This window comes from Podarcis melisellensis (assembly GCF_964234715.1).
Source record: "Podarcis melisellensis genome assembly, chromosome: 10".
In the NCBI taxonomy this organism is placed as follows: domain Eukaryota; kingdom Metazoa; phylum Chordata; class Lepidosauria; order Squamata; family Lacertidae; genus Podarcis; species Podarcis melisellensis.
The window spans coordinates 47,453,346-47,480,613 of NC_138542.1; the positions used below are offsets into that span (position 1 = coordinate 47,453,346).

Sequence of the window (27,268 nt, forward strand, 5' to 3'; positions counted from 1 at the left end):
CCTGGTATCTTCTAGAAATGGAACCCACAACCTGGAGATGGCAGAAGCAGATATTTAAGATTCTAGCTATTCCTAGGATGTTCCATACCATTTCTAGAATATTCTGTACCGTGTGTGCAAGATGAAGACAGCCACCCTGAAGGACCTGCAAGTGAAGATGTTGCCATCTTTCTCTTCCCCATAGGCTCCAATAAGTGTATGTGCTGAGGAAAGCCTAGGAAGAGAGACACAAAGGCCTCCAGATCGCACATGTTATACAAGTTCTACGCTGAAGGAACTTCTATATAGCTGTGCTTACACATTCATATTTCCCCTTTGTGGTGGCTACACAAACGTAGGTCTTCTCTGGGAGAATATGCTGCAGTACTCTGGCCGATGGCAGCTCTGCAATGCATATACAGCTGCCACAACAAAATCTCTGTGTGTGGTTGTTGACACACAAACACACACACACACTCCATTCCATATAGGAATTTTGTTCAACGCAGTCCTTAAACGCAATCCCCCCTCACACCAAATGGGCCTAAAAATGCCCAATGTTAACCATCCAATGTAAAAACAAATTAAATAAACATTGACTGCACCACCTTCCCCCAAAAAACAACAACAACAAATAACAACACGCCTCTATAAGTGTCAGTTTGAGATGGGGGTGAAATGTGCAGTTGTGGGGGGGGGTGCCTTAGAATCTCCTGCCTGCATACAATGAATGCATCTGGGCCATAAAGAGCTCTTAGCTCCACCCTCTGTCTTTCCCTCCCCCTGTGTAAAGCGGCAAGCCAGTCACAGAGACATTCATCCAGGGTATTAGGAAAAACCAAGCCTCCCCTTAGGAATGGCACTTGTCTGAGAGTTTCCTCAGCACACAGCTCCTGAAAAGCCACCAGGCTTGTGAAAGGAGAACAGAGGGGCTATTGGGATACAAATTACAGCTCTCTCAGGATTTGCCCGACAGAGCGGCCGATGTAAGTTTCTCTACCTGAGCTTGGTAACTCACTGTCTCTTTCTCTCTCCCCCTCTTTCTCTCTCCTTTTTAAAACACATCTGACAGTTTTCTCCTTCCACTGAGCTTTGGGTGAAGAATTACAGATTGAAAAGGCAGCCAATTTGGGGTGGGGGCTAATTTCTTTTATGTTAGGGAACCAGCTAGGTGCCTGTGCCAACTTTATTTTTAGTTATTGCTTTCCTGAGGTTGGTTAATGTCTGACAGGGTTGAAAAGTGAGAGAAGCTTCAAATTTTCTAGAAGTTTTTTAACGTACGTGCATATATTAGATATATGCAATGCACACAAACTTTAAAAATAATAATATCTGGAGCGTAAGTGAACCAGGAAGGGAATATGAAGCCAAAATATTCCCAGCCCACTCTATGATGCCTTTTACCTGGTCTGCTTCAAATGGCGCAGTGTGTTTGAGACGCACTCCGAATACACTAATTCTTACACAATCATGAGGCGTTTTGTCTTGATCCTTTAATACTTATAACCACCCATTTCCCCCCAACTGCTGATATTCTTGACTCCAATATCAAAGCAAGTTAAGAAACTGCAGGCATATTTGGGATTTGGAAGGAGAAATTAAGAAATAGGTCTTGTTTTTTGGTCTTCACCCTCTTGAAGACCTCCCCAATCTTTGTTTGTAGATAACATGTACACCAAAAAAAGCGGATTCTCATGTTAGAGAAACTTTATGGCACATGTCAGAAGTTTCCAGCTAATTAGAATGTTCTCCACTCACATTTGATCACGGCTTTTGCAGGTCCCATAAAGCAACATGTTAATGCGGTAGGGTCCACAGATTTTTATTAAGTATGTACCAAATCCTTTCCAGATTATTCGGATATTTTGAACTCTTTTAGCTTTAGTGTTCATTTAGACCTTTTTTTGTGTATGTGGTTCCAGTTGGAAGACGTTGGTACCTGAGGAGTAAAACAAAGAGGAAACAATGACAGACGATCAAGACCTTTCTGAGGTGGAGATGAGTCCTGTGGGTTCTGAAGACCACCACTGCCTCTCTCCAGGACCTTCCATGGCATCAGATGCTAGCTCTCACCTTAGCAACCCCAGCAGCGGTGAGATGGGGAAGGTGAAGAAGGAACAGCAGGACTCAGAAGCGGACGACGACAAGTTCCCAGTGTGCATCAGGGAGGCAGTGAGCCAGGTGCTGAGTGGCTATGACTGGACCCTGGTGCCCATGCCTGTGCGGGTCAATGGAAGCAGCAAGAGCAAGCCCCATGTCAAGCGGCCCATGAATGCCTTCATGGTGTGGGCGCAAGCGGCCCGGAGGAAGCTGGCAGATCAGTATCCTCACCTCCACAATGCAGAGCTCAGTAAGACGCTTGGGAAGCTCTGGAGGTAAGAATGGCTGGGAGAAAGACACCATATAAGATGAGGGGAAACTGGGGTGCATTAGAGAGTGGTGGAAGCTCAGCAGGCATCGGTTGATTGGGTTTAACTTTTGCTTTGATGTGGTGATAAGGGGAGAGCAGGTGGGGTGATCCAGGAAATAAGGCACAGATTAGTGGCGTAGAGAGCAAAGCATAGAAGGCACTTTCTTTCTTGATTATACGCTACCAGTATAAAACGCGGTCCACGTTTTGATTTGACCTGTAATCCTATTCCATTGCAAGGCCCAGTTAATCTGGCCGCTAAGCCACAGTCCCAGCAGTTGGGTTTTCAGAAGCTGCATACTTCACCTTCTCCTCTTGACTTGTTGCGTTCCTTCTTTCTACTACACTTTTGGGGTTCTTCTTCAGTTTTATCCCCTCGTGAAATCACGAGTCTCTCATCTGCTACATGCTGTTTATCCAACAGTTCTGAAGTCCAAAACAAGCAGTGTCATGGTGGTGAAATTAAGGGAAAGATTAATTCGAAAATGTAAAGTTGACAGCTTTCATGGCTGAGAGAAAAGAAACTTGATTTTCATGGAACAGAGGCTGAGCAGCAAAATGACAAAATTGTGCTCCCCTGTATGCAAGCTGGTTTTCATTTCATGATTTTGAGCCAATCTTTGATTTCTGAAGGTTCAAATTGGAGTGTTTGGAATTTAACATTCTGTGTCTGTTGAGTTTTCTAGCCTGGCATTTGTTTGTATTTGTGTTTTTTGTTTTTAAAAACTTCCTTAAATGTATTTGTACCTGTCTTGAAGACAGAGTGAGCTGCTGTTGGCATGGTGGGAAGGAAGGAGCAGGTATGGCAAAGGACAGAAACTCAGCCCCCTGTTACAGTCCATCCCATTGTTGTTTAGTCACAGATATCAATAATTGGTGATTGCCTGAAGGTGATTTGGAATTTGGCAACTGTGAAATATATGAACAATGAGGAGTCGTGGGGTGGGGGGAGGCTAATGGAGCGATGAACAAGGCTTGTAATAAAAGGCTGATGAAGAGATAAGGAAATGCAATCAGAATATAAGATTCCCTTATATTACCACTGAGCAATCTATGCCAATGCACTGCTTCTGGCTAATTGGACTCTGAGAATTTGGGGTTGTTTCTGTTTATGGAACAACATGTTACTCCAACCATAGTAGAAACAAGCCAGTGTCCACTCAGGTAGCGAGAAGGCACGTTATGTTCCTTATTCAGGTGCACATATGTTCATATAGTAAATCTTTGAAGACAACATTCCTTTGCAAACTTACTTGGGAGTAATCCCAATTGAACATACCGGAACTCACTTCTAAGTAAACATGCATAGGATTGTACTGTTCAAGACTTTCCAGATTATCTGTTTATTGTGCATTTGTTGTGCGGCTCTTGCTCACCTTTTACATGGAATCTAAGCATCTTACATTAAGGAAGCAAGACTGTTTCAGAGACATCACATTTCCCTGGCATTCAAGTAACACTATGTTGCAGGTGGGGAAATGTGATTATTTACCCCACCTAAGAGGACTGTTGTTGTTTGGAGCAGTGTCTAGAATCATGCAGTTGTGAGAATCTCATGGGCACCTATTGGACAGTGTCCATGCCCTCATGCATTATGGCAGGCGCAACTCTATCTCCAACTCACGTTCTCCAAATGCTAACCTGCAAAGAGAGGGCTAGCAGGTTGGAGCTGAAAATAGCAATCCTTGGGGCAGAGAAGAACCTTGTCAGTTTTATGCCCATGGCAGCCAGCCTCCACATGCCTTGGCTTGAGGCTTTATCTGGACTTATTGCTTTGGTAGATTTTATAAGAAGCTCCTGAATGCTTAATTTTAGCTGGTTTCATTCCCAAGTGAATCCTGACTTTGCAGGCAAAATACTTCCCTTCTCCGGAACATACATCAGACTTTTTTCTCTTTTTTTAATTGGTACCTCCCTTGGCACAAAGGCTGGTTGTGCATTTTGTGGGGATGGGCACTGCATTATTGCATTGACACAGGGACTTGTAAAGCTCTCCTGTGAGATTTGAAATGCAGTGGGGCTGTTCATCCACGTAAACCTTTAAGAACGAATTCCACCAAGGCAGGATATCCCTTCTACTTCAGCTTGCAGTACTCTGACAGCTTAAATATTCAAAACCCACAAAAAAAACACTCGAGTTAGGCTTGAGCAAAGCTTAAATTATTTTCTGTTTGAGTTGAATCCTTGAGGTTATGGTAAGGATTTCAGCTTTTATCTGAAAATCTGATTATTAGAAAATACCTTCAAGACAAAACAAAATGGAAGACGCAGGGTTTCTCTTTAAAAAATAATAATTATCACATGACTCTTGGTTTTGAGTGAACAGATTAGATATATGCAACATGCTGAAATCTTAAGATCCGGCCACCCTGTGGGTTTTTTCCTCTCTCTTTTTTCAAATTCTTCTCCCATCCACACCCTAACTGCCATTCCTTCATCTAAATAAGCAGGGACCTAGTTCATGTGATTAGCTTTGCTGAGCAATTTGTCTTTGGAAAGCCATGCAGAATCCATGTGATTGCTGCAGGGTCAAGAATTCCACTTCTTTTCAGGCTTCTTGTTTATAGGAAGGGCTGTAGCTCAGTGGTAGGGCATCTGCTTTGCACGCAGAAGGTCATGGGTTCAGTCCCCGGCATCCCTAGGTAGGATGGGGGGAGACTCTTGGTCTGAAACCCTGGAGAGCCCTTGCCAGTCATTGTAGACCAGGGTTTCTCAAAGTAATCAGTACTGACCCCCTGAAGGTTGATGAGACTCTTCAGGGAATGTATAAAGACCCATGGGTCAAAAGGTCATCGTGGAAAAGAAGTTTCTGAGATACAGTACAAAAAAATTAATTAGGAATTACAAGCCTCGGAAATAAAGGCCGTGGGCATGTACAGAGTGCACTTCCCTTGCCAATGATTAAAGGTGAGCGACTGTTAATAAATATCAATTATATCTTGATCTATTTTCATCTTATTTCATTTACATTACAAAGAATTTGGGATGGGGTTGATGATGACTTTATAAGCTCATCAGTGAGTCAATGAACTCAGAGGTTTGGGAAATCTTGTTGTAGAGACAATACTGAGCTCAATGAACCAGCGGTCTGACTCAGTATAAAGCAACATCCTATATGGAGAAATGCTTTTTCACTGCCACATTAGAGTGGTCAGAGACACACCCCTTTCTGTCACTGAGGTCCCCCCCCCCCTTATGGCAATTCATAGGAATTCAGACTGAGCTTCAGTTAAAGGGTTTGGATCTCTATTATTTCCGCCATATTATATCTGACAGATAACCCTCTTTCTACATCTAGTGGGCGCGAAGCTGAAATATTAAATACAGACATTTAAAGGCAGGACCTTTGGGTTATATCCATTTTTTAGTTTGCCTCTGTGGTGACAGAAAATAGCACCCATCAGAACCTTTTCCTCTGTCTATCAAACCACCTCCTCTCTTTTCCTAAGTCTTCTGCCTGCAGAACAACTCAAACAAAATGGCTTCCTCAAAGAATTAAAATGGAGAAATGTGGCAGACCGTAAATTAGATTCCTAAGGCTTGGCACCAGTTGATTTGTCCTGAAAAGAAAAATCTTGCTAGATCAGGCCATAAGCCCATTTATTCTAGCATTTTATACTCACAGTGGCCATCCATATTCCTCCGAAAAGCCAGCAAACAGGACCCGGGTGCCACAACATTTACCCCACGTGCGATTCCCAGCAATTGTCCTGCCTACATATAAATTTCTCCCAGTCTAAATATTTAGCCATCATTCCCATAATGCTTCACTGGTATGTGGACTTAAATGCTTTGCTGAACCTGATTAAGATTTTGGAAAGATGTGTACGCCACTCACCCGACTCTTCCTATACACATTTCCTACTTTATCCACTAGTCATAATCATAATAATGCTATACCTAACTGATTTAACCCAACTGACTGTTGTTGCGGCATACAGACAAGTTGACTGTAGTTCAGTCCTACGCAGGGAATCCTTTGAAATATTCCATTTAGTCATTCAGTTAAAGGTTCTCCTTTTTCTCTGTAGCTTTTATTTTTAAAATTGCGGGAATACCTGCGTATATTAATTTTCTTGCTGCTTGTCAAATGGTGGCTCAAGGGATTCTTTGACTCATTTTTGCTGTGGATAGATTTGTAGTAAACCTACCTGGGCAGGCATCTCATTTAACTCAATGGGACTTACATCTCAGCGGGACTTACCATAACAGCCCAAACCTTATCATGTCTGCTCAGAAGTGTGTCCCATTGAACTCAGTAGGGCTTTCTCTAGGGAAAGTGGACAGAGGATTGCCGCCTAAAGAGTGTGTTGCAGTATAAACCAATAGGGAAACCTGTGTCTCTATTGCATTGGTAACAGCAGTGGCGTAGCATGGGTTGTCAGCACCCGTGGCAAGGCAAGTAATTTGCGCCCCCTAACGCGTGGATTTGTGCCCCCTAACCTGTGGATTTGCGGCCCCTAACCCTAACCCCCAGATGTTGCGCCCGGTGCGGCCGGCCCCCCTGCACCCCCCACGCTACGCCACTGGGTAACAGTAGCACATACATCTGTGTAATGCCTTGGTCTCTGTGGGCTGAGAGGAGCAGACTGAGTGTCAACAAAGGTTAGTTATAATTGTCTGCATGTACTTTCTTATGTAGTCCCAGTCAGAAACTATTCTTTTCTCCCCAACCCTTATTTGATGTGATTTTTCAGCATTGCAAATGTTTAACAGTTCCACAAATGTAAGGATTCAGTAATTATAAAATCTTTTAACCTGTGTAACTTTTCACTAGAAAACAAATATCTGAAATATATAAATTATGGTGGAGGGAGGCAAAACAACAACATTTTTTGAGTGCCGTCCACTTCCCTAACTAGCTACAAGCTCAGTGATGGTGTGAAGTTGCAGTCCCTGCAACCCCTCTCTAGTTAGTCTGATATGTGAATCACTAAACAGAATGATGATATCTTTGGGCCTCAATATCCTTTAACTCATGGCTGCATTTACTTTCATTGTTCTTATATTGTTATATTTGTCTTATAAATGTCTTATTAGCTCCACTAGTAGAGCATGAGACTCTTCGTCTCAGGGTTGTGGGTTTGAGTCCCATGTTGGGCAAAAGATTTGTGCATTGCCAGGGGTTGGACTAGATGACCCTTGTGGCCCCTACAATTCTATGATTATATGATAACTTTAACACCTGGATGAGACTCACTGAATGTAATGGAACTTATTTCAGAATACCAAAAAAAAGGGGGGGGTTTAGGATAGATCTGTACTGTGGAACTGTGGATACTGGTATTTTTATGGGTCTGCTCATGCACTCCCTACAGTGAAGAGAGCTGGATACTACCTTATGCTTCCTTTTTGTTCTAAAAAGTGCTTATGAATGCTTCTGGTCTGGATAATATTCAGCTCCCTTTTAGCCTTGGGTCCCTTGGTATTTGTCCTGCATGCATAGTTCTGGTTTTAGGAGTGTATTCACAACATGTCCCAGTGGCTTCCACGAGGACAACCCATGCGCCAAATCAACATGGCTGCCTTGTGAAAAAAAAGGGAGGGGGGAAACACCACCAATGTACGCCTTTACTTGTTTAGCCTTGTTTGCTTTTGCTAACAGAGACTTCCTTGTGTCTCTCGCCACTAACATGGCTCTACACGCTTCCCTCATTTTTTAAATACTCTGCTGCCGCCAACGTTTCAAAATCAGCAGAAATATTTTAAAATAAATACTACACCAAAATACACTTAAACTTTTTTTAAAAAAATAACTTTCCTAAGAAGGAAAACTGAAATGCAACTTTACTTTGCAGTTCTGATGTGGCAGCGTTTGAGCCTTTAGAATGAAGTTTGTCTTCCTGGGCTCTGGAAAGGAAATATACTACTACAGTACTAATCTATTATTGTCATTATTATTTTGATTCTACACACACATATATAAATCAGAGAGGTCACGCTGTTTACCAAATACTATAGTTCTGCGACTTCCACTCCTTTCATTGTGGCTCGGGTAGGTTTGCGTTTTTTCCGCACAAGTGGCCACTTTCAAATAATAGGGGCTGCACAGTGGCATCATGTTTGGTGGATCACTCCCAGAAAGATTCCATTGTTGCTGTTCCACTTGAGTTGGGAAGGGTGAGAGATAGCAGGAAGAATATAAGAGTTTCAGAGCTCTGGTTTGCCACTAGAGGGTCTTATCTCTCTCCCCCCCCCCCCCGACGCTGCTTTGGTATGTTACAGCAGCAGTGCTACAATTACATTTTAAAGAAGGGGGTGGATAAAATGTATTTGCTGGATATTACTGGACTCCAGTTTCTATTAACGCTGACCATTGGTCATGTTGGCTGGAGCTGGTGGAAGTTGGAATTCAACAATGAATGGAGAACTACAGCTTCGCCCCCCCCCCCCCCCGTTTTAGAGGAATGAGAAAGATGGTGGAAGGAAGGAAAGATGGGGGTGGGGGAGAGAAATGGCGGAATTGTATATAAGTAAGTCCCATGTTACACAGGTTGGTCCTAGGTCCAGAAGAGTGGATGGGTGGCAAACTGGAGCCATTGTTTCAGGCTGTTTTCACTCTTGACATGAGGTTTAAAATGTGAGTGGAAAACTTGCACTTGGCCAGAATGACAAATGCCTCTCCTCTGCATTATATTCTGCATTGGGAACAAACAAACAAACAAACAAACAAACAAGCAAGAGAGATGTAAAGGTATTTAAGCTGCAGATATGAAAAAAACTTACAGCACCAGGTTTGGGAATTGGGATCAAATGGTGACTGGCCTTGGTGCCACCAAAAGCTGATGTGTTAAAGTCAAATGATGAATCACTTTGGCAAAATATAAATACCACTTGCTCCTCTTATTTTGACCTGTGGTGTGGTTGTTGCTCCGCTTGTGCTGTTAGTAGTTTCCACATCCTTCTCTTTCTGTGACTACATTCTGTAGTAAAAACAGGAGCTCCAAACAAATTTTTATTTCATTTTAAAGATTTATTAGGCTCCACGGTAGCCTTTTTTCCCCCTTCAAGGAATGCAAAACTATTGCCTGAATCTCCAGATTTCTGTTGTTTTAAGGGACACCCAAGAACATTACAGTCCCACAAAACATAGCAAATACTGTTGCACTCATGTCCTGCTTGCGGACTTCCAGTAGGCATATTTTTGGCCACTGTGAGAACAGGATGCTGAATTAGATGGGCCTTTAGTTTAATCCAGCATGGCCCTTCTTACGTTTTAACAACAACAAGGCTATTTACACACCATATCTTGCATAAATCGTAATGCACATCCTTTGTTTCCAACCCCATGGTTCCAAAACATTCCTTATTCCCGAAGTGTTGATCTGTCAATCCAGTCCTGCGACACATGCTCCTCAGATACAAAATGATTATAGAATGACATTGATCCCTTTATCATGACTGCCAAAGATGAATGCTAGTGTCCGGAAGATAGGAATCATACTTCCTCTCCATTTTAAAGTAGCTTCCATGAAAGATGTTTCCCTGGGTGAAAGCCAGGGAGCTGTAGTTTGCTTCAAATGTGCCCACGCTTCTCTTCCTCTATCCTCTACATGTGAGCGCACACATGCACCCGCACCAAAGTCAGTCACTGACTATGGGAACCGCTGTCTACAGAGATAGACATCAAGGGGCAGGGCATTATTCGTTGTGGTAATATCTGCACATCAACACGACCTGGGAGTTCATTGGGGGAAGGAAAAACTGCAATTAGTACTACCAAATACACTTAGAATTGTAAAGGTAGGCAGCACTTTAAATTTGCAATGTGCTTTAGGTCATCTTTCCCACAATAAGCCTATATGTCTTGTTTCATGGTAGGATAGCCATGTGTCTTGCATTACATACCTCTGTTTGGAAGGGCAGTCAGAAGACAGCCTTCTATTTGAAGAGTTGTTGTTGTTGTTGTTGTATTTCTATACCACCCTTCATCCGAGGATCACAGGGCAGTTTACAATTTGAAAACACCGGAAACACATAATGTAGAAACAAACAAATCTGCCCCATGTCTGGTTTAAATATATGTAACTATAGAAAGGGAGCTTAGAAGCCACTAATCACAATTAGCCACCCCTGGTCAGTAAAAAAGCAGGCACACCAGTCACTTGGTGTCTTTCCCACTATGGTGTGATGTACAGTGGTACCTCGGGTTACAGACGCTTCAGGTTACAGACTCCATTAACCCAGAAATAGTACCTCGGGTTAAGAACTTTGCTTCAGGATGAGAACAGAAATTGGGCGGTGGCAGCGGGAAGCCCCATTAGCTAAAGTAGTCTTCAGGTTAAGAACAGTTTCAGGTTAAGAACGGACCTCCAGGACGAATTAAGTTCTTAACCCGAGGTACCACTGTATTGTAGTTCTTCTGAAATTATAGAAATTATTTCTAGAGCCATGTCTATACATATGAATTTTGTTATGTGAATGTTATGCAAAGTGATCTCTTTTTTGGTCCATACAAATTCTCTTTTTTGGCAGTCCATAACTGGCCACCCTATTTTACTGATGAGGAGCTGGGAGTGACTTACCCAATACCCCCTCCCTCGCTGCATAAACACACCAGGTCTGTAGCTGAGTTGAGCTTTAACTAAATAGATCTCTCAGCTACTGGGCCTTGCTGGTTCTTAAAGGCAAAAGCCAGTTACTTCATCCACAATTAATTTCCTTCACAGATGTATATTTTCCTTAGGAAATCACATGCACATTCCTCAAGAGTCCATTTTCTTAAGTGCGGAACGCACATGTAGCAAAGCAGACATGTTGCATTCATTACAAGTTACAGCACACATGTGGGTTACATGTAATTCGCTTCAGAAAAAGTATGTGCAGCCTGTGTCTCTATTTTGCATGGCAATGTACATATATTTGGAATCCTTGCCTTCTCGTGTGTCTTCTTCTCTTTGCTCGTGATTTTGCCGAGAACCTGTTTGTCTTTTGAAATGTTGCTGTCAGGCAGGGTAGTAATTGGGGTTGCTGTACACTGACAGAATCAACAGTTGCACGGGCACCGGCAGGCTTGTGAGCGTGGCAGAATAAATCTGAGTGAAGCACACTCAACTGCTATCCGTCCCACGGGCAATTCATGATAAAACCACACCTCTGGGAGACATAAACAGGCCTTTGAGTGGTTTGCTGATTACTCTCCCACTGGTTTGTTGTGTGCCTTCCCCATAAGCTATAAGGCTTACAGTGAGCCTTGAGTTTTAATCGTATTCAGCTGAGTCCTACTTGAAGTAGATTCATTGGAATTAGTGAACCTACATTAGTCGTGTCCATTACTTTCAATGGGTCTACTCTGAGGAGGACGAGCTTTGAATACCTCCCATCACAATTACTGTTGACAATGTGAAGGGCAATTACAAGGGAATCAGACTCTGTGGCAACATCCGTGATGCTAACGGCTTCATTTTCATGCTGTAATTAATCGGTCTAATTAATTCCCAGTTATTTATCTCCCTTGTTGAGAACAGCTATTTTGCAGCCTAAAAAGCATGTTATCTTCTCATGATGCTCCATTTTACTGATGGCTTTTCCGGTGGTAACTGAGGCTGAAATCCTAACCCTGTTTACCTAGGAGTAAGCCACATTGAATTCAGTGGAACTTACTTCTGAGTAGACACGGTATGGGTTGCAGCCTAAACCATCAGACCACTCTTCACAGGCTACACCTTGGCTTAAGCTCAAGGTCACCAGAACTCAGCCCTGTAACAAAATTTTAGAGCTGCTCAACCGTGGAATATATGGGATTATAAATGTGTATGTCTTGATGTATTTTTAATCCTTGTAATCGCTTGTAAGCTGCTGTGGAAAAAATATATATTTTGAAATGTGAGATAGCAACAACAACCAACAGCAGCCGCAATGTGAAATGTTAAGGTCCTACGGCACGGCTTTCAGGGTCAGCTTCAGTTGTAACTTCTAGAAATGAACCCCTAGATGCAGCAAGGAGAAAAAGGAATTAGAGACCTCCACCCTAGTTACGGTGCTTCCAGATTATCACTATTTTAGGGCGGGATTCAATCACATACAAGCAAATTCAAGTTGTGCGGTTATCACTGACTCGGACTTGGGGAGGTCTTTCACAACAAATCCACTCCGCACCCCCTGCAAAATCTGACTTCTTTGCGAAAAGATGAGTAAACAGAATCATAGAATGCACTGGAAAGTGTGCTATAATACTTGCTTTGACACGGTGTCAGCTAACCTCCTTGTAAACAAATAAAAATGAATGTTCAATAAACAGGCTGTTTGGAAGCACCCTTAAATAAAGAAGTTACAAGGTGTGTGTGTGTGTGTGTGTGTGTGTGTGTGTGTGTGTGTGAATGCATACGTGTTTCTTTCGACTTGTCGGCTTGCCGCCTAATGATCCAGTTTCCCAGCTGAATGTGTCATTTGTCTCTATTATACAGTATTTTATTTTTGGTTGGAATCCTTCTCAGAAAATGAGGAAATTTAGGCTTCTGGGGTTAATCTGTGATAGACGATTCAAACATGCAGGTTATCACTGGACATTTCAGCTAACAACAATACTTCTTTGGGAACTTAAAAGCAGCGGAAATTAAACTGCTGCCCCCCCCCACCCTGACATTTTGCCAACTTTGGTGAGGCTAATTATATAGAGCTAATTTCTTCCCCCCCCCCTTTTTTAATGCATCAACCTAGAGTAGTTTTGAAATTGAATCTAGTTGGTTAGTTGACGCTTTTCAACATCTTCCTGTAAATAACAAGAATCGGTATCCAGTGCCTCAGACTGAATGCCAGGAAACTGCTGGACCCAGGATAGCTGCCAAATTCACTTGGCCTTCCCTAGGGCAGGGTGTGTGTGTGTAACCTGTGGACCACAACTCCCATCATTTGGCCATGCTGGCTGGGGCTGATGGAAGTTGGAGTCCAATGAAATCTGATATTTCCATACCCTGCCATAAGGAAACCTGAATTCTTCTAACTTAGTCAAATCCTAGAATGATACTCTTTCAGGATGATTCCAGGTGGGTATCTATTGTGGGGCAGGTTATCGTTAGGCATACATTTTTTGCAGCACTTTCACAACTTCACAGGCATCAAGAGGTCTCTGTGGCGCAATGGGTCAGTGTGTCTGGCTGTTGGCCAGAAGGTTGGTGGTTCAAGCCCACTCAGGGGTGACTAGGGGCAGAATCCCTGCATTGCAAGGAGGTTGAACTCGAAGACCCTCAAGGTCCCTTCCAACTCTACAGTTTTATGATTCTATCCCATATTCCCCACTTTAATCTGGATTTACCTTTCCAGTAAGAACTCACAAAGTTGGGGGGGGGACTCTGTTGTAAACAACTTATTTGCAATATCTGAATACATCATTAAGTCTGAATTTGGAAGCACTCTTAAGTCTGAAAGAATGATCCTAGGCGTGCCTGTTCAGAAGTCAGTCCCACTTAGTTGAGTTGAACTTAAGTTTGGCTGAAAACAGTCAAAACAGTGAGATAGAGGGAGAAACGGGGACAATTGGTAATACTCAATGGTGTCACACCTATGGGAAGTGAAGTGGTGGCTTTCATACACACACACATACATGCAGGGTATCTACAGACATTCTCCAAAAAAGCCTGTAAACAGGAGCCTCGCCCTTTTGGAAGCAAGACAAAACAATTATCAGTATCTGGCATAATGCAGCAGGAGAGCGAACTTGTTTCACTGCTTGAAAAATGCAACGCCAAGATACTGGTGTCCGCAGCAGCGCCCTCTACTGGACAAGAAGTCAAATAACAAACAATTGGTCACAGGAACGAGCCGCAGAGGAGTAGCTGTTGTTGCCACAAAGGAGGAAAAGAGGGAGGGAGGAGAGTGCTGAGGCACATTAAACACAAATTAATTTCTTGGTACATGAATTTATGAAACAAGTGAGATGAACCAAGGCGCATTAGAAATACTCCCTGAAGCGCCTTCGTTTCAGTTGAGCGTGCCCAAGAATTTCAGTAAGCAATCTGGTCACAAAGAGATGTTAACTTTGGAGGCATATATACACATGAAACATATATCCGTATTATAGTAGTTTAAAGGTTTTCCCAGACAGTCCTTCGGAGATGTATTTTAGTGAAGGTTCTGATAATTATGTTAGAAATCCATAGGCATGGACAAGTCTATCCGGTTTCTCAGTATTAAGTTCAATTCTCCACATTTCCACATCTGTTTTCTTTTCATTAAAGAAGCTCTTGTGAAAATTCGCCTGCATGTTTGTGCCATTTCCCCCCTAATATACACAATTTTGCAAAACAATTTCTCCCTGATATAATGCATTTTTGTACGTTGTTTTCACAAACATATGCAGTCATATGCACACTTTATCCTAGTATGCAGAACTGCATTGCAAAATTCAGAGATGTGAGAATTCGGAAGGGTTGTTGTGTTTCAGTTTGTGTGCTGTTTCAGAAAGTGTGAATAAGGCAGATTCACCTTGAAGTACAAACTGAATTGAGCTTCTTCCGCAAACCCCTCTCCCATCGCTAGAGATTCCTATGATCCTCATAGGACTATTGTTTACAGGAAAGAGGGGGGGTTACTTGTTAACCCATTCTATGCCTGTAAATAATAGGCCCTCAGATTGAGCCTTTCCATACAATAACTCAAAGTGTGCCCTGGCCACATTTCACCTGTTGTGCAGTACTTGCACAAGTGATGCAACCAGCAGCAGTGCCTCAGTATCCCATTTCTGCATCCCAGTTGTAAACATAACAAGTGTGTTGTGGAAGTGGAATATTTTTTTACTGTTTATTGCATCCTCTCTCTCTCTCTCTCTCTCTCTCTCTCTCTCTCTCTCTCTCTCTCTCTCTCTCTCTGAATGCCACAGTGCACATGCTTCTCTTCATGATTTGGGAGAACACAGCTTTCAAACCCCAAACCTAAAATGAAGCATTAAAAAAACCAAAACCCAGACAAACCCCGAAATGGATCTGGCAACCAAAAGAATGTGAGGGAGAGAGGGAGGAGCTGTTTTCTGCCAGGAATGACATCACAGACGGCTGGGCCCAACAGGTGCCTATGACCCTCATGCAATAACAATCCATGTGCTACATTGACAAGGGCTATAAATAGTGCCAAGTGTTGTGACACTTGTGACATCGCAAGAACAAAAGCACAGCCTGAGCTTCATGACCACAGACTGTGCTCCACAAATGGCAGATAATTGTAGAAATCTCCCACATTCAGTTCACCTTGCAATTATGGGAACTACTTTCGCACATAGTTCAGAGCTTTTTGAATGAATTTCACTAAGCTAAAATAAAGTTTTAAAAGGTGTGACTGGCAAGAACCCACCAACAGCTTACAAACTGATACGGCTAACTTGACCCAACAACCCTCCCCCCCCCCATGGAAAGAAAACTCACAGCAGTCAGCTGAAGGCAACTAACTATACCCTGAGTCCCCAACCACTCTCAACACCAATGAAAACTAATTATTGAATAGAAAGGGAACCTACACATGTGTACCTGACACAGAAATATCACACATACACTATGTAAAAGAATGAAAGTTTACTACCCCCTTTTTCTCTCCCCAGTTTTCTCTCCCTACCTCTCTTCTTCCCCAACCTTCTACTGTATGCAGCATCAAAGTCTCATATCAAATATAAATGATCTGAAAAAAGGACTTTATGATCAGAAAACAGAAATGATGTATGTACCTTTGTAACCCAAGAAAGTCTTAATAAAAACATTTAAAAAAAGATGCGCATGGCTTTGAATAAAATTGATGCTTCCTAAATTCCCAGAATCGGCCTGCATGCCAGGCCTTAGACTGTGAACATGTGAAAAAATATTAAAGGTGCCTTTGAATAAGTATATATCCCTTAAGTGATAGCTTCCCCTTTAAGGCAGAATACATGCCTTAGGACTTGCATGTTTATTGTGGCATATGCTTTTATATGTTAGGGTGCCCCTTCGTGATCCTCAGTTAGCATGTTGGTGTACAAATATCTGTGTGTGTGTGTGTGTGTGTGTGTATACATGTGTGTTGTTTTTTCTCTGGGCACTGGGAAAAAGGAGCCCTTTCTCAGCACTCAAAGAGAGAAAACAGCAAGCTGGCCATGTAGGGAACAGATCATTTTGTTTTCCTCTCTGCGAATGAGCGTGAAGTGACAGGAGGGGTCTGGGAGGTCTGATCCAGCCTTATACTTCCCCACCTCTGATGTAGAGAGCAAAAACTGTCAACAGTGGCATCAAATGGTTAAAAAATATAGCCTGCTGCTCTACTTATTATGCATATGCGTTAATTGAATTGTCACAAATGCATTTAAAAACTTAAATGTACGTATTCAAAATAAGCACAGTTAATTACTCACACCTATAATGAGACAGGAAACCACTGTCTCCATTCAAGTCTGAGTGGGTAGCAACTAACGTTTTTATAAGTTAGCAGATTCATGCTCTAGTCTCTTTAAAGTTCCTTTGGTCTCTCTCTTCTGCATTCGGTGCATGGCAAAATAGGATGTAAAAAGTCTTTGGGGTGTGTAAATATGGAGGATCCTCTCTCGGAGCAGCATGAAATGAATCCATTGGCTGCCATAGATTTGGGTTTTTTTATTCCATGCCTGCATGCTAGAGGCAAGAGGCCTATCAAATATAACAGATGAGTTGATGGGATCTCAGCAGGTGGATAACAGCTGAATCTTTCTTGGCACAAATTGTCCCTTGGAACAGTGCTTGCAACATCTGCATTGGGTCTGTACACACATATGCATAGATACAACTGATCTCTTCCCCCACGCTATTCCCCGCCTTAATTCTCCTCATTGCTCTCTATGGGACCAATGACTGAGCCCTTCTTATAGCACTGACTCAGCTGTAGCAGACACTGATGAGTAAAGAGGCTTGGCAAAATATATCAGCTGCATGCTTTGCAGTCACCCACTAATAGGGCCACTACAGTATAGACATACTGCATTTTTCCATGTATAAGACTAGGTTTCCCCCCCCTAAAAATAATGTCCAAAATTTGGGGGCATCTTATACACAGATAGAATAGATCTCCCCCCATTTTCTTAAATCAGAGTCCCCCAAAATAAGGGGTGTCTTATACATGGGGCATCTTATAGACGGAAAAATACTATACTTTGGCACAGATGGCCAAGGTGGTGCCCTCCATATGCATACCCTCCCACTGCCCCCACAATGCCAGGATTGTCCCAAAAACCCTTAAGCCATTACAGCATCTCACTTCCTCATGCAGAGTCCCAAATTCCCAAGGGCCCTTCCCTTCAGTACAGCATTTCAATGTGTTACTAGAAGTATCCTTCTAACACATTTATTAGATGAGCTCAATATGGCGTCACTTCCTGTTTTTATGAAAACAAGTCACCTGAATGCCCCCAAGAAAGTTTTCCACCATTTCCCCGCCCCTCAGTCGGTCGGACTCCCATAAAGAAAGTGGAGAGTAGGGGAGCGAAGAGGGTGGGGCCTTCTGCAAGGCCATTGCCATGGCTGCAAGGGGTGTTGTGGGAGCTGAAGAGCAGCCATTATGGTCACTTGGCTCCAGCTTGGTTCGTTTGGCCACTGTGTCTGAGTCCATGCCCCAGCCTCTGAGGAGAAGGAAGCACGGGGGATAGCAATGATGACATTGATGTAGACTATGTCCCTATTTTCACCTGAGGAATGTTGGAGGGTATGCCGTATGTTGTCAGGCCCCAGCTCCCATCAACTCCAGCCAGTAGCAGTTAGGGAGGATATGAGTTGTAGCATGGTGGTGATGTGGGGGGGGGAGTAGGTAAAGGATCCCTGGACGGTTAAGTCCAGTCAAAATCAACTCTGGGGTTGTGGCGCTCATCTCGCTTTCAGGCTGAGGGAGCTGGCGTTTGTCCACAGACAGCTTTCCAGGTCATGTGGCCAGCATGACTAAACCGCTTCTGGTGCAATGGAAACTCCGTGACAGAAGCCAGAGTGCATGGAAACATCCTTTACCTTCCCGCCGGTGCAGTACCTATTTATCTACTTGCACTGGTGTGCTTTTGAACTGCTAGGTTGGCAGGAGCTGGGACTGAGCAATGGGAGCTCACCCCCGTCACAGGGAATCGAACCACCAACCTTCTGATTGGCAAGTCCAAGAGGCTCAGTGATTTAGACTAGTTGCTTGTGCTACGACTACAAATGTAGGCAATGGATCCCCTCCGTGATCACAAAACTGGAGTGTAGATACCACTCTGGCTGCATCAAAAAGTATTCTGCCTATGGGGAGGAAGGAGGAGAAGGTCCAGTTAAAGCTGCCTTAATACCAATTTGCATTTACATGCCAATCTTTCTTTCCTGGGTGCCTGCAAAAATTCCATTGCACGAAAGGTCATGAAGTAGGGGGGACGCCAAGGCAGGAAACGAGTGAAATCCAAATCCCGCAAATCTCCTGGCCTCTCTGCCTGCTCATACCGGTTTCCCTTCGCTAAAGCTGATTTGAAGTTCTGATCCCCAGGAAGAACAAAGGGAAGCCAGGTGACATAGCAGGAGAAGACAAGGGCAGGGTTGGGCCACGGGGTAGGGTGGGAGGAACGGAAAGAGGACTTGGTTGCACAATGCAGTCAGGGAATCTCAAGAGCAAGGCTGCTATCGAGCACTGCGGTTCAAATCTGGAGTTCACTGTTTCTGTGGCTTGTTTCCTCCTGACAAACATGTATCTGTAATATTGCACATGATACATTTTTCACAGTAAAGGGAAATGACATCCTAAACTCAGAAGAAGCAATATGGTTAGGCACACATGGGTGCCATAACTGAAAAATCCATCCCTGTGCATGCATTGGGGGTTGTAGCTCAGGGTAGAACATCATGCAGAAGATCCCAGTTTCCATTCCCAGTATCCCTAGGTAAGGCTGGGTAAAGCCTTCTAGCTGAAACCCCAGAGAGCAGCTGTCTGTCAGTGTAGACAGTACTGAACTAGATAGCCCAATACTCTGACTGACTATAAGGCAACGTCCTATGTCCACTAGCATAAGCAAGGGCTGGAAGCTCTGGAAAGCTTGCAGAAACCCAGTTCCCCACCGGCTTGTACTCAGACCCCCCCAAGTGTCCCTATTTTCCAGGGGTGTCCCTGATTTAGAGAAGCCGTCCAGGTTTCTGATTTGATGCCAAAATGTCCCACTTTTCCTTAGGATGTCCCTATTTTCACTGGAGAAATGTTGGAGGGTATGGAATTATCTGACCCCCAAGCCGTCTGAAGAAAATCCTGTATAGGGAAGTTTTTTTTTTAATGTTTATTGTTTTATCATGCTTTTATATAGGTTGGAAGCTTCCCAGAGTGGCTGGGGCAACCTAGTAAGATGTGTGGGGTAATTATCATTATGAAATGGGACATCCCTATTTTCATTGGAGAAATGTTGGAGTGTATGTTGTACTTAGTACCTCCCAGGTTTAAAAAAGGCTGGATCCTTTGCTGGAATGAGTTTTTGCTTCCTCCAGTGTCAGAAAAAAACCTAATTATGCCATCCTAAATTGTCCCAAGCACGATTATTCAACGAGTCTAAGCCCAGCTCCTCATTGTCTCCAAAAAGCGGGAGACCCAAGAATTAAAACTATCTGGAAACCTGTTTGGGTGCTTTGGGCAGATCCAAATCATACATTTAAAGCACATCCAGTGTACATTTAAAAATTATGACTTCCCTGAAAGAATCCTGGGAACTGTAGGTTTCCTACTCACAGAGCTACAATTTGCAGAACCCTTAACGAACTACAGTTCCCCAGATTCTTTGGGGGGAGTCATGTGCTTTCAATGTGTGTTGGGTGTGCTTTAAATATAAAGGTGCCAGGCAAAAACATCCTTCTTCCCTCAGGCCTTTGGCTAATTAAATGATCTATAACCTTTTAAACTGTTTGGGGAAAGTATTGTTTTGTTTGTTACTATGTTATGTATTAATGTATTTTTACATTGAAAACTGCCCTGTGATCCTCAGAGGAAGGATGGTATAGAAATTTAATTTAAAATAAATAAATAAATAAAGTAAATTAATATGGCGTGGATCCACCTAAAGCACCCAGAATAGGTTTCAAAATGGGTTTGATTCCCAAGTCTCCTGCTTCTTGGAAACCACCAGGAATCGAGTCTTGGACTCATTGAATAACAATGCTGGGAGCAATTCAGGATGAGAGAATTAGGATCCTTGGGGACATTTGTGTGTGATAAAAAGGGGCGGGAAGGAGACACAGGAAAGCTGGTGCTGAACTCAGGGTGACTCAATCGTTTTAATCTCCTGGATTAAAGCCATGGTTGGAATGCAGTAATGTGGCGGAGACCCTCTCAGCCTGGTGTGAAGTTAGGTCAGCTCCACTAGAGGTACCACTGCAGGACATCCTGCCCAAGAGGGAAAAGGAGAATCTCAATCCAGGGCTGCCCCAGGCCTTTTGCTCGCTGAAGTGAAATGCAAAATGGTGTCCCTACCATTGTGTACAGAAGCGGACTGGACTGGCAGTTGGGTCATAATTGAACCTTGGTGAACGAGGCAGCACCCTCTATGGCTTCATTGGATAGCAGAGGCATTTCAGGCAGGCAGGGCAGGTTCCCCCAATACCTTGCTGCCACTCCTCACCCATCAGCATCTGCTGCCTGAGGCAGCGTCCTCAGTCTGCCCAATGGCTTTAACAATTCTTAATACTGTATTTTTAAATTGGTGTAACTAGCCCTGAGATACCATGGTGAAGGGTGGGTGAGAAATGTTGTTGTTAGGGCCTGACTAAATCAGTCTTAAGTCTGCCACTACTTTTGCTATGGGCTGCTTTGTGTTCATTATTCCTGCCATTAGCTCTTTCCCCCTTTTTATTTCTTTGTCCTGAGTTTATTTACTTTCTAGCAATAGACTCTGCAGAAAGTTTGGTTCTGCATTTGCATAGGCCCTCAGAAGCTTCTTCAGTTTATACTTTCTCCAGAAGTTAATTCAAATTTTCAACTAGAGAGCTTGCATATAAATGAAAAAAAAATGCATGTGAGATATTACAGCTAGGTCTGTCTTGACTGGAAATGTCACCTAAGAAGCTTTCACACCCTGGAGCTTTTCCGTTTCCTATAGAACACAGAACGGCATTTGGGTTGGTGGGGAATAACAGTCAATTTGTGTTGCAAAATAGAATGACCATGGAACTATATTCAGAACAGAAGACAACTCCGAAACTGGAATTCTGGAATCTACAAAAGTTGTGTAAATTATGTTTGAGCAAATTAGATGTGCTAAATAAAGATATTTGGGAACAAAGATAAGAAACGTGGTCCACTTGATGCTGTTTCTTATGAGGGAAACTGACAACAAGCATGTACACGACACCTTGATTAAAATCTGGTAAGAGTTGCCAGGGTCCAGAAAAAAATTACTCCAGGGTCACCATTTAGCCATCCCTGATGTAGTATGAAAAAAGACTGTGGTCAAAGCACCTGCAAAAGAGGTATAGGATTTTGTCTAGTCCATGACTAACATGATGAAGAGCAGTGAGATTCTGTTCTAACTGGAGAAAACTCAAAGTGCTACAGGAGTGACCGTACCATTCTATAGTGTCTTTCATCCTGTGTTTTCAAGGCTCTGTGCTGTGTATTTAATTAGTCACCCCAAAACAGCATCTTATAAAGCAGCGCCTGTTAAAGAGAGTGGAAAATGAGATCAGAGCACAAGGACCCTAGAATTTTGTGGGGTTTTTTAATGCAACAATATCTGGGATAATTAAATGGGACATTCCCAATTGCACAGCTTTCAAAACTACACAGAAAAAAATAAAGAGAATTAACACATTTTGCCCGTGTTAGTAAATCTAAATAAAACTGTGCTTAAGGTCAACAACTTTGCCGGTGTGACTGAATTTCAATTTACTACTGGTAAATGGATCAGATGGCTCACTGGCTGAGACTAGAACTGTATCAAAAAATGGGGAGCTGATCACATATGCAGGTCATTCATAAAATGGCCCGAAGAGCCTCACCCTGCCACTGCAAAACCTCTGAAAGGGAGTGTATGGTTGACAGGGGTCACAATGGAGCAATCCACTTTCAGAACATATTTGCCCCTCTTTCCTCCCATGCTATGGCTTCTGGTGGGTTTGTGGTTCCGCTTTTAACAAACTTGTTCCGCGTGTCCTCCCCCAACACCCCCCTTCCTCTGCTTTCTTTAAGATTGTTGAATGAAAGCGACAAGCGTCCCTTCATTGAGGAGGCAGAGCGGCTGCGAATGCAGCACAAGAAGGACCACCCTGATTACAAGTACCAGCCGCGCCGGCGGAAAAATGGCAAGGCCGCCCAGGGTGAAAATGACAGCCAGGCCGAGGGAGAAGCTGGTGGAGCAGCTGCAATACAGGCACATTACAAGAACGCCCATTTGGACCACAGGCACCCTGGGGAAGGCTCTCCCCTGTCTGACGGGCACCCTGAACACCCCTCAGGTTAGTCCCATAATATAGTTTAATCCACAGACATAGCCTGAAGATCAGCAGCTGGGTATATCAGGGGTAGGTAACATGGTGTTATTTTTTTGATTCCCACTCCCATGTGCCCCAACCAGCATGGCCGATGGTCAGGGATGATGGGAGTTGTAGTCTCACCTTCATCTGAGGGGCATCACTTGGCTACCCCTTGTCTAACTGTAGAGTACCATCGTGAAAACAAATGGTTGATTTTGTTCCTATTTTTCTGACCTGGCATAGGCACAAGTGAGTTTGGCAACTTTTTATTTTTTAAAAAACAAACCCTCATGGTTCATCATTGCCAAAGTCTAAGGGCTATATTTAACCCAGCTGTCATTTTGTATTTCATTAGCTGCTGCCCAATTTATTTTTGCCTCGTCTCTGAGGAACGATGCTAACACAGCTTTCCTACATCTAGTGCAGAGGTTCTCAACCTGTGGGTCCACAGATGTTGTTGGACTACAACTCCCATCATCCCTGAGCTCTGGACCCACAGGTTGAGAAAGGCTGATCTAGTGCCTTCCAGATGCTTTGGGCTCTGGCTCCCATTGACACCAGCCAGCACGGCCAATGATTAAAGGTGATGGGAGCTGCAACTCAACAACATTTGTAGGGCTTCAAGCTAGGGAGCTGCTCTAGCAGGTCTGTGCAGCGAAGGGAGACAGGTCAGCTGCTCTCTTCTTCTGCTGTGAAGTTGTTCTCTCTACTTTATCTGCGGCGAGGTGGTAACTGACATCTTCTCTCGGCTTCCTCCTATGTGGTTTTCATATCACAGGTCAGAGCCATGGACCTCCCACACCGCCGACCACTCCAAAGACAGAACTGCAGTCCGGTAAGGCTGACTCCAAGAGGGAGGGGCGTTCCCTTGGGGAAGGAGGAAAGCCACACATCGACTTTGGCAATGTGGATATTGGGGAGATCAGCCACGAAGTGATGTCCAACATGGAGCCCTTCGACGTCAACGAGTTTGACCAGTACCTGCCGCCGAATGGACATGCTGCTCACCCAGGTCATGTCGGAGGCTATGCCACAGCTGCTGGTTATGGCCTTGGGAGTGCCCTGGCTGCAGCCAGTGGACACTCGGCCTGGATCTCCAAGCAGCATGGAGTCTCCTTGTCTGCTGCCACATCATCGGTGGTAGACTCCAAGGCACAAGTGAAAACAGAGGGCTCTGCTCCGGGGGCCCATTACACTGACCAGCCCTCCACTTCACAGATAGCATACACCTCTCTCAGTTTGCCCCACTATGGCTCAGCTTTCCCCTCTATATCCAGGCCTCAGTTTGACTACTCTGACCACCAGCCCTCAGGACCCTACTACGGCCACTCCAGTCAGGCTTCCGGCCTCTACTCGGCCTTCTCCTATATGGGGCCCTCCCAACGGCCCCTATACACTGCCATCTCTGAACCGGCACCTTCAGTGCCACAGTCTCATAGCCCCACACACTGGGAGCAGCCTGTATATACGACCCTCTCGAGACCCTAGGGAATGGGGAGCAGTGACCAAAGCAGCAGCGGAAAGGCTCCGGAGAATCAGCCCCAGAAGACGAGCCTCCGGGTCCCGAGGTCATTCGGTGTAATCCAGTCGCCAGAACCCACAGAATATCCGGGCGTGTCTATCTTGACCGCAGTTATCGATGGCTCACCAGGCTGGAGGAAGGTTCCCAGCCACCCCCCACAATCCCAGTCCTTAATTGGCTTCCGAGGTCCCGTAGGCCTTCTAGATGAGGACGATTCTAGGCACGGAGCAACTAGTCATGGCGGGTTTTTTTGTTTTTGTTCAGAAGATCAAGGGTTTAAAACAAAATAAAATTGAGAGATAATCCCTTCCCTTCTCTCCCCCTCCCTGAAGTTGTCCAGACCCATCATCCTGATGGTTTAGAAAGAAACACAATGGACGCAATTCTGCCACTTGCTGTGGGTGAAGGCTAGGTGGGCACCCTGGTGGGGTAATGTTACAGGTGGAGAAGTAGAATGGTGCAGCCGTCCGATATGGACCATGCTCTAGGACATTCCTGCTTCAGAGTCGCACGTGCATGAAATGTTGCTCCCCATTGGAAGACCAACCTATGCTTGCTTTTCCTGTTGATTTTTGGCACCTGCGCCCACTTTCCCTTATCCATTCCATCGCCTCTCTGCTGCCTGGCTCTCTTAAGACTTAACTACACAGTACTTTGGACTCAGGAACTGCATTATATGCTCTAGCCGCCTTTGCATCGCAGCATGTAAGCATGTGCATACATGCTGGTCCCTTGGACCGTAAAAAAAAGCAAATGGGACTGAATCCAACTTTGTTGTTATGAACATTTTGTATTCCTAGTTTGTTTCCAACACTTTGTGGCTCCCTTCTAAACTCCCCCAGCTACCTTTCTAACATGCCAGAAGATACCCTACCAAAGCCAATACTTTTCCTTCCGGCTTACAAGAGTGATTGTGTGTCTATATGCGTGTGTGCAGAGTGGGTGAGGGAAAGCAGAAAGATATCAGTGCCTGGAACGGTCAGTGTGGTTCTCCTATTTTCTTAAACACAGACCAAATGTGCAGGGAGAACTTCTACATGAACACAATGCTAGAACAGACATATCCTCATTCCCCCATGAGAGACAGCTCAAGGCGTTTTGGTGCCCGAGGCAGAGCATGCACATGGCTTGCCAAAAACATTATAAACTAAATCACCAATCATTTGCTCCCGCTTTCCAAAATCTGCTGTGTGCCAGAGGCTGCCTCACCCTGCCTCCTGGCAGGGCCAATCCCTGTCACATGTTCAAAATTGTTAACAGCTAAGTTCTGTCTTTGCCACAACAAGGAGGACCTTGCTGGTGTAAGTGATGTGGAATGGGCATTTAAAGAAGAAGTAGGGCTGTGCAGAATTCAGATGAACCCATGTTCACTTTTGAGTTTTTCAAATGGAGGCAGCCTCCTCAGCTAAATCAAACTTTGCCTTTATTTTCCTCTTCTCCGTGGCCCTGATGCATGCCCATTCCACAGCTTCAAAAAAAATAATGAGCATGTCACTTTGATGGCTGCCGTGACTTAAGACGGTACCCAAAACACACCCTGGAGAGGCCAGACACTGCAGTTGCATGAGGATAGACCCACAACTGGCCACCATGTACATTGTGGTACTTGCTGTTGTTCCTAACCCCTTTGGATTGAGACGACTGAGGCTAACCTCCCCAAAAGTTATGAGCTTTATATATGCTTGACTCCATTTTTCTGCTATGGATGATTATCTCTTCTCCATGGTGTTTGAAAAGAACATGTAGTATGCCTGTAATCCTTGTATGCATGCAATCTATTAACTGCTCTACACCCTTATTTATGGAAGTAGCACATCCTCCCCTGTTCCCAGCACCACAACCCTCTAGCACCATTAACTTTGCATCAAATGTATGGAATAATAAACTTAAGAGGTTTCAGCTATGCGTGTCAATTTCTGTTTCTTCTTTTCTCTCTCAATCTCAATCCCCACCCCCACCGTCCAAAAGGGATGGAAGGAAACTATTTCTACCTACACACACCCTTCTGGCTCACACACTTTTTTTTTTCTTATTTATATGTTAAATATGAATCTCACCTTTCCTCCAAGTACAGTTGTACCTTGGTTTTCGAACAGCTTAGTTCTTGAGCGGAAGTGATTGTTCCAGTTTGCGAACTATTTTTGGAAGCCAAACGTCCGACAAGGCTTCAGTGGCTTCCGATTGGCTTCAAGAGCTTCCTGCAGCCAATCAGAAGCCATGCTTTGGTTTCTGAACATTTTGGAAGTCGAACGGACTTCCAGAATGGATTCCGTTTGACTTCCAAGGTACGACTGTAGTGCTCAAGGCGGCTAATAGCAGTAGTACATATGCAATAAGAAAATGGTGTTTCATATTTCTTCCCTAAACATTGTTGAAAGGGCACAAATGGTAACTAAGAACTGTCTTTGCTGGGTGACCTAAGTTCCACCCAGTTAGTTTTCAGGGATAATCCCAAATGAGATCCACGCCCTGGTCTGCATCTAATCTTTTGGCAGAAGCACCCATTCCCAACTTCTGTGGGAATGTAGTGACAGGGGACTTGACTAAGCAAACGCTGAGGTCCCTCTCAGCTAGGCATGGGCAAAACTATTCATTTCAGTTTCTCATTTTTCCTGACTTAAGTTCAGTTCTTCACATTTCCACATCAGGCCCCCAAACTGTTCATTTTAAAGTCCTCACCAGTATTTTAGTGTGAATTTGTCCCTGAATAAGCACGTTTTTGTATACAGCTTTACCTAATACACACTTTTTTGCAAAGCAATGTCCTCTAAGTTAAAGCATTTCTGTATGTTGCTTCCATGAATATATGCATTTTTGTGCACATGGCATTGCAAAATTCAGATAAATGCAAATTTCAAAGGCAGGCTGTGTTTCAGTTTGACTATATCTTTGGGAAGTGCAAATTAGGTAGGCTCATCTTTAATTGTGATCTAAGCAGAATATCTCCCCCATCCATACCTGCAACTGATTCAATCC

The 27,268-nt window shown here is 43.9% G+C and overlaps 1 protein-coding gene across 1 annotated transcript; it reads left to right on the forward strand.

Moving 5' to 3' along the window:
- Positions 1 to 781: 781 nt before the first annotated feature.
- On the forward strand, positions 782 to 26,195 carry SOX10 (SRY-box transcription factor 10). Its single transcript, XM_081928350.1, has 4 exons — positions 782 to 965; positions 1,902 to 2,354; positions 22,487 to 22,752; positions 23,549 to 26,195. Exons 2-4 carry the CDS (start codon positions 1,945 to 1,947, stop codon positions 24,256 to 24,258), a joined length of 1,386 nt encoding a protein of 461 aa, XP_081784476.1. The 5' UTR covers positions 782 to 965; positions 1,902 to 1,944; the 3' UTR covers positions 24,259 to 26,195.
- The last annotated feature ends 1,073 nt before the right edge of the window (positions 26,196 to 27,268 follow it).

What these genes read in the sequence shown, in the direction of transcription:
- SOX10 (XM_081928350.1), top strand. Translation starts at nt 1,945, where the DNA reads ATGACAGACGATCAAGACCTTTCTGAGGTGGAGATGAGTCCTGTGGGT. An exon ending in ACGCTTGGGAAGCTCTGGAG is followed by an intron (nt 2,355 to 22,486) that starts GTAAGAATGGCT and finishes GCTTTCTTTAAG; the next exon opens with ATTGTTGAATGAAAGCGACA. An exon ending in GCACCCTGAACACCCCTCAG is followed by an intron (nt 22,753 to 23,548) that starts GTTAGTCCCATA and finishes TTCATATCACAG; the next exon opens with GTCAGAGCCATGGACCTCCC.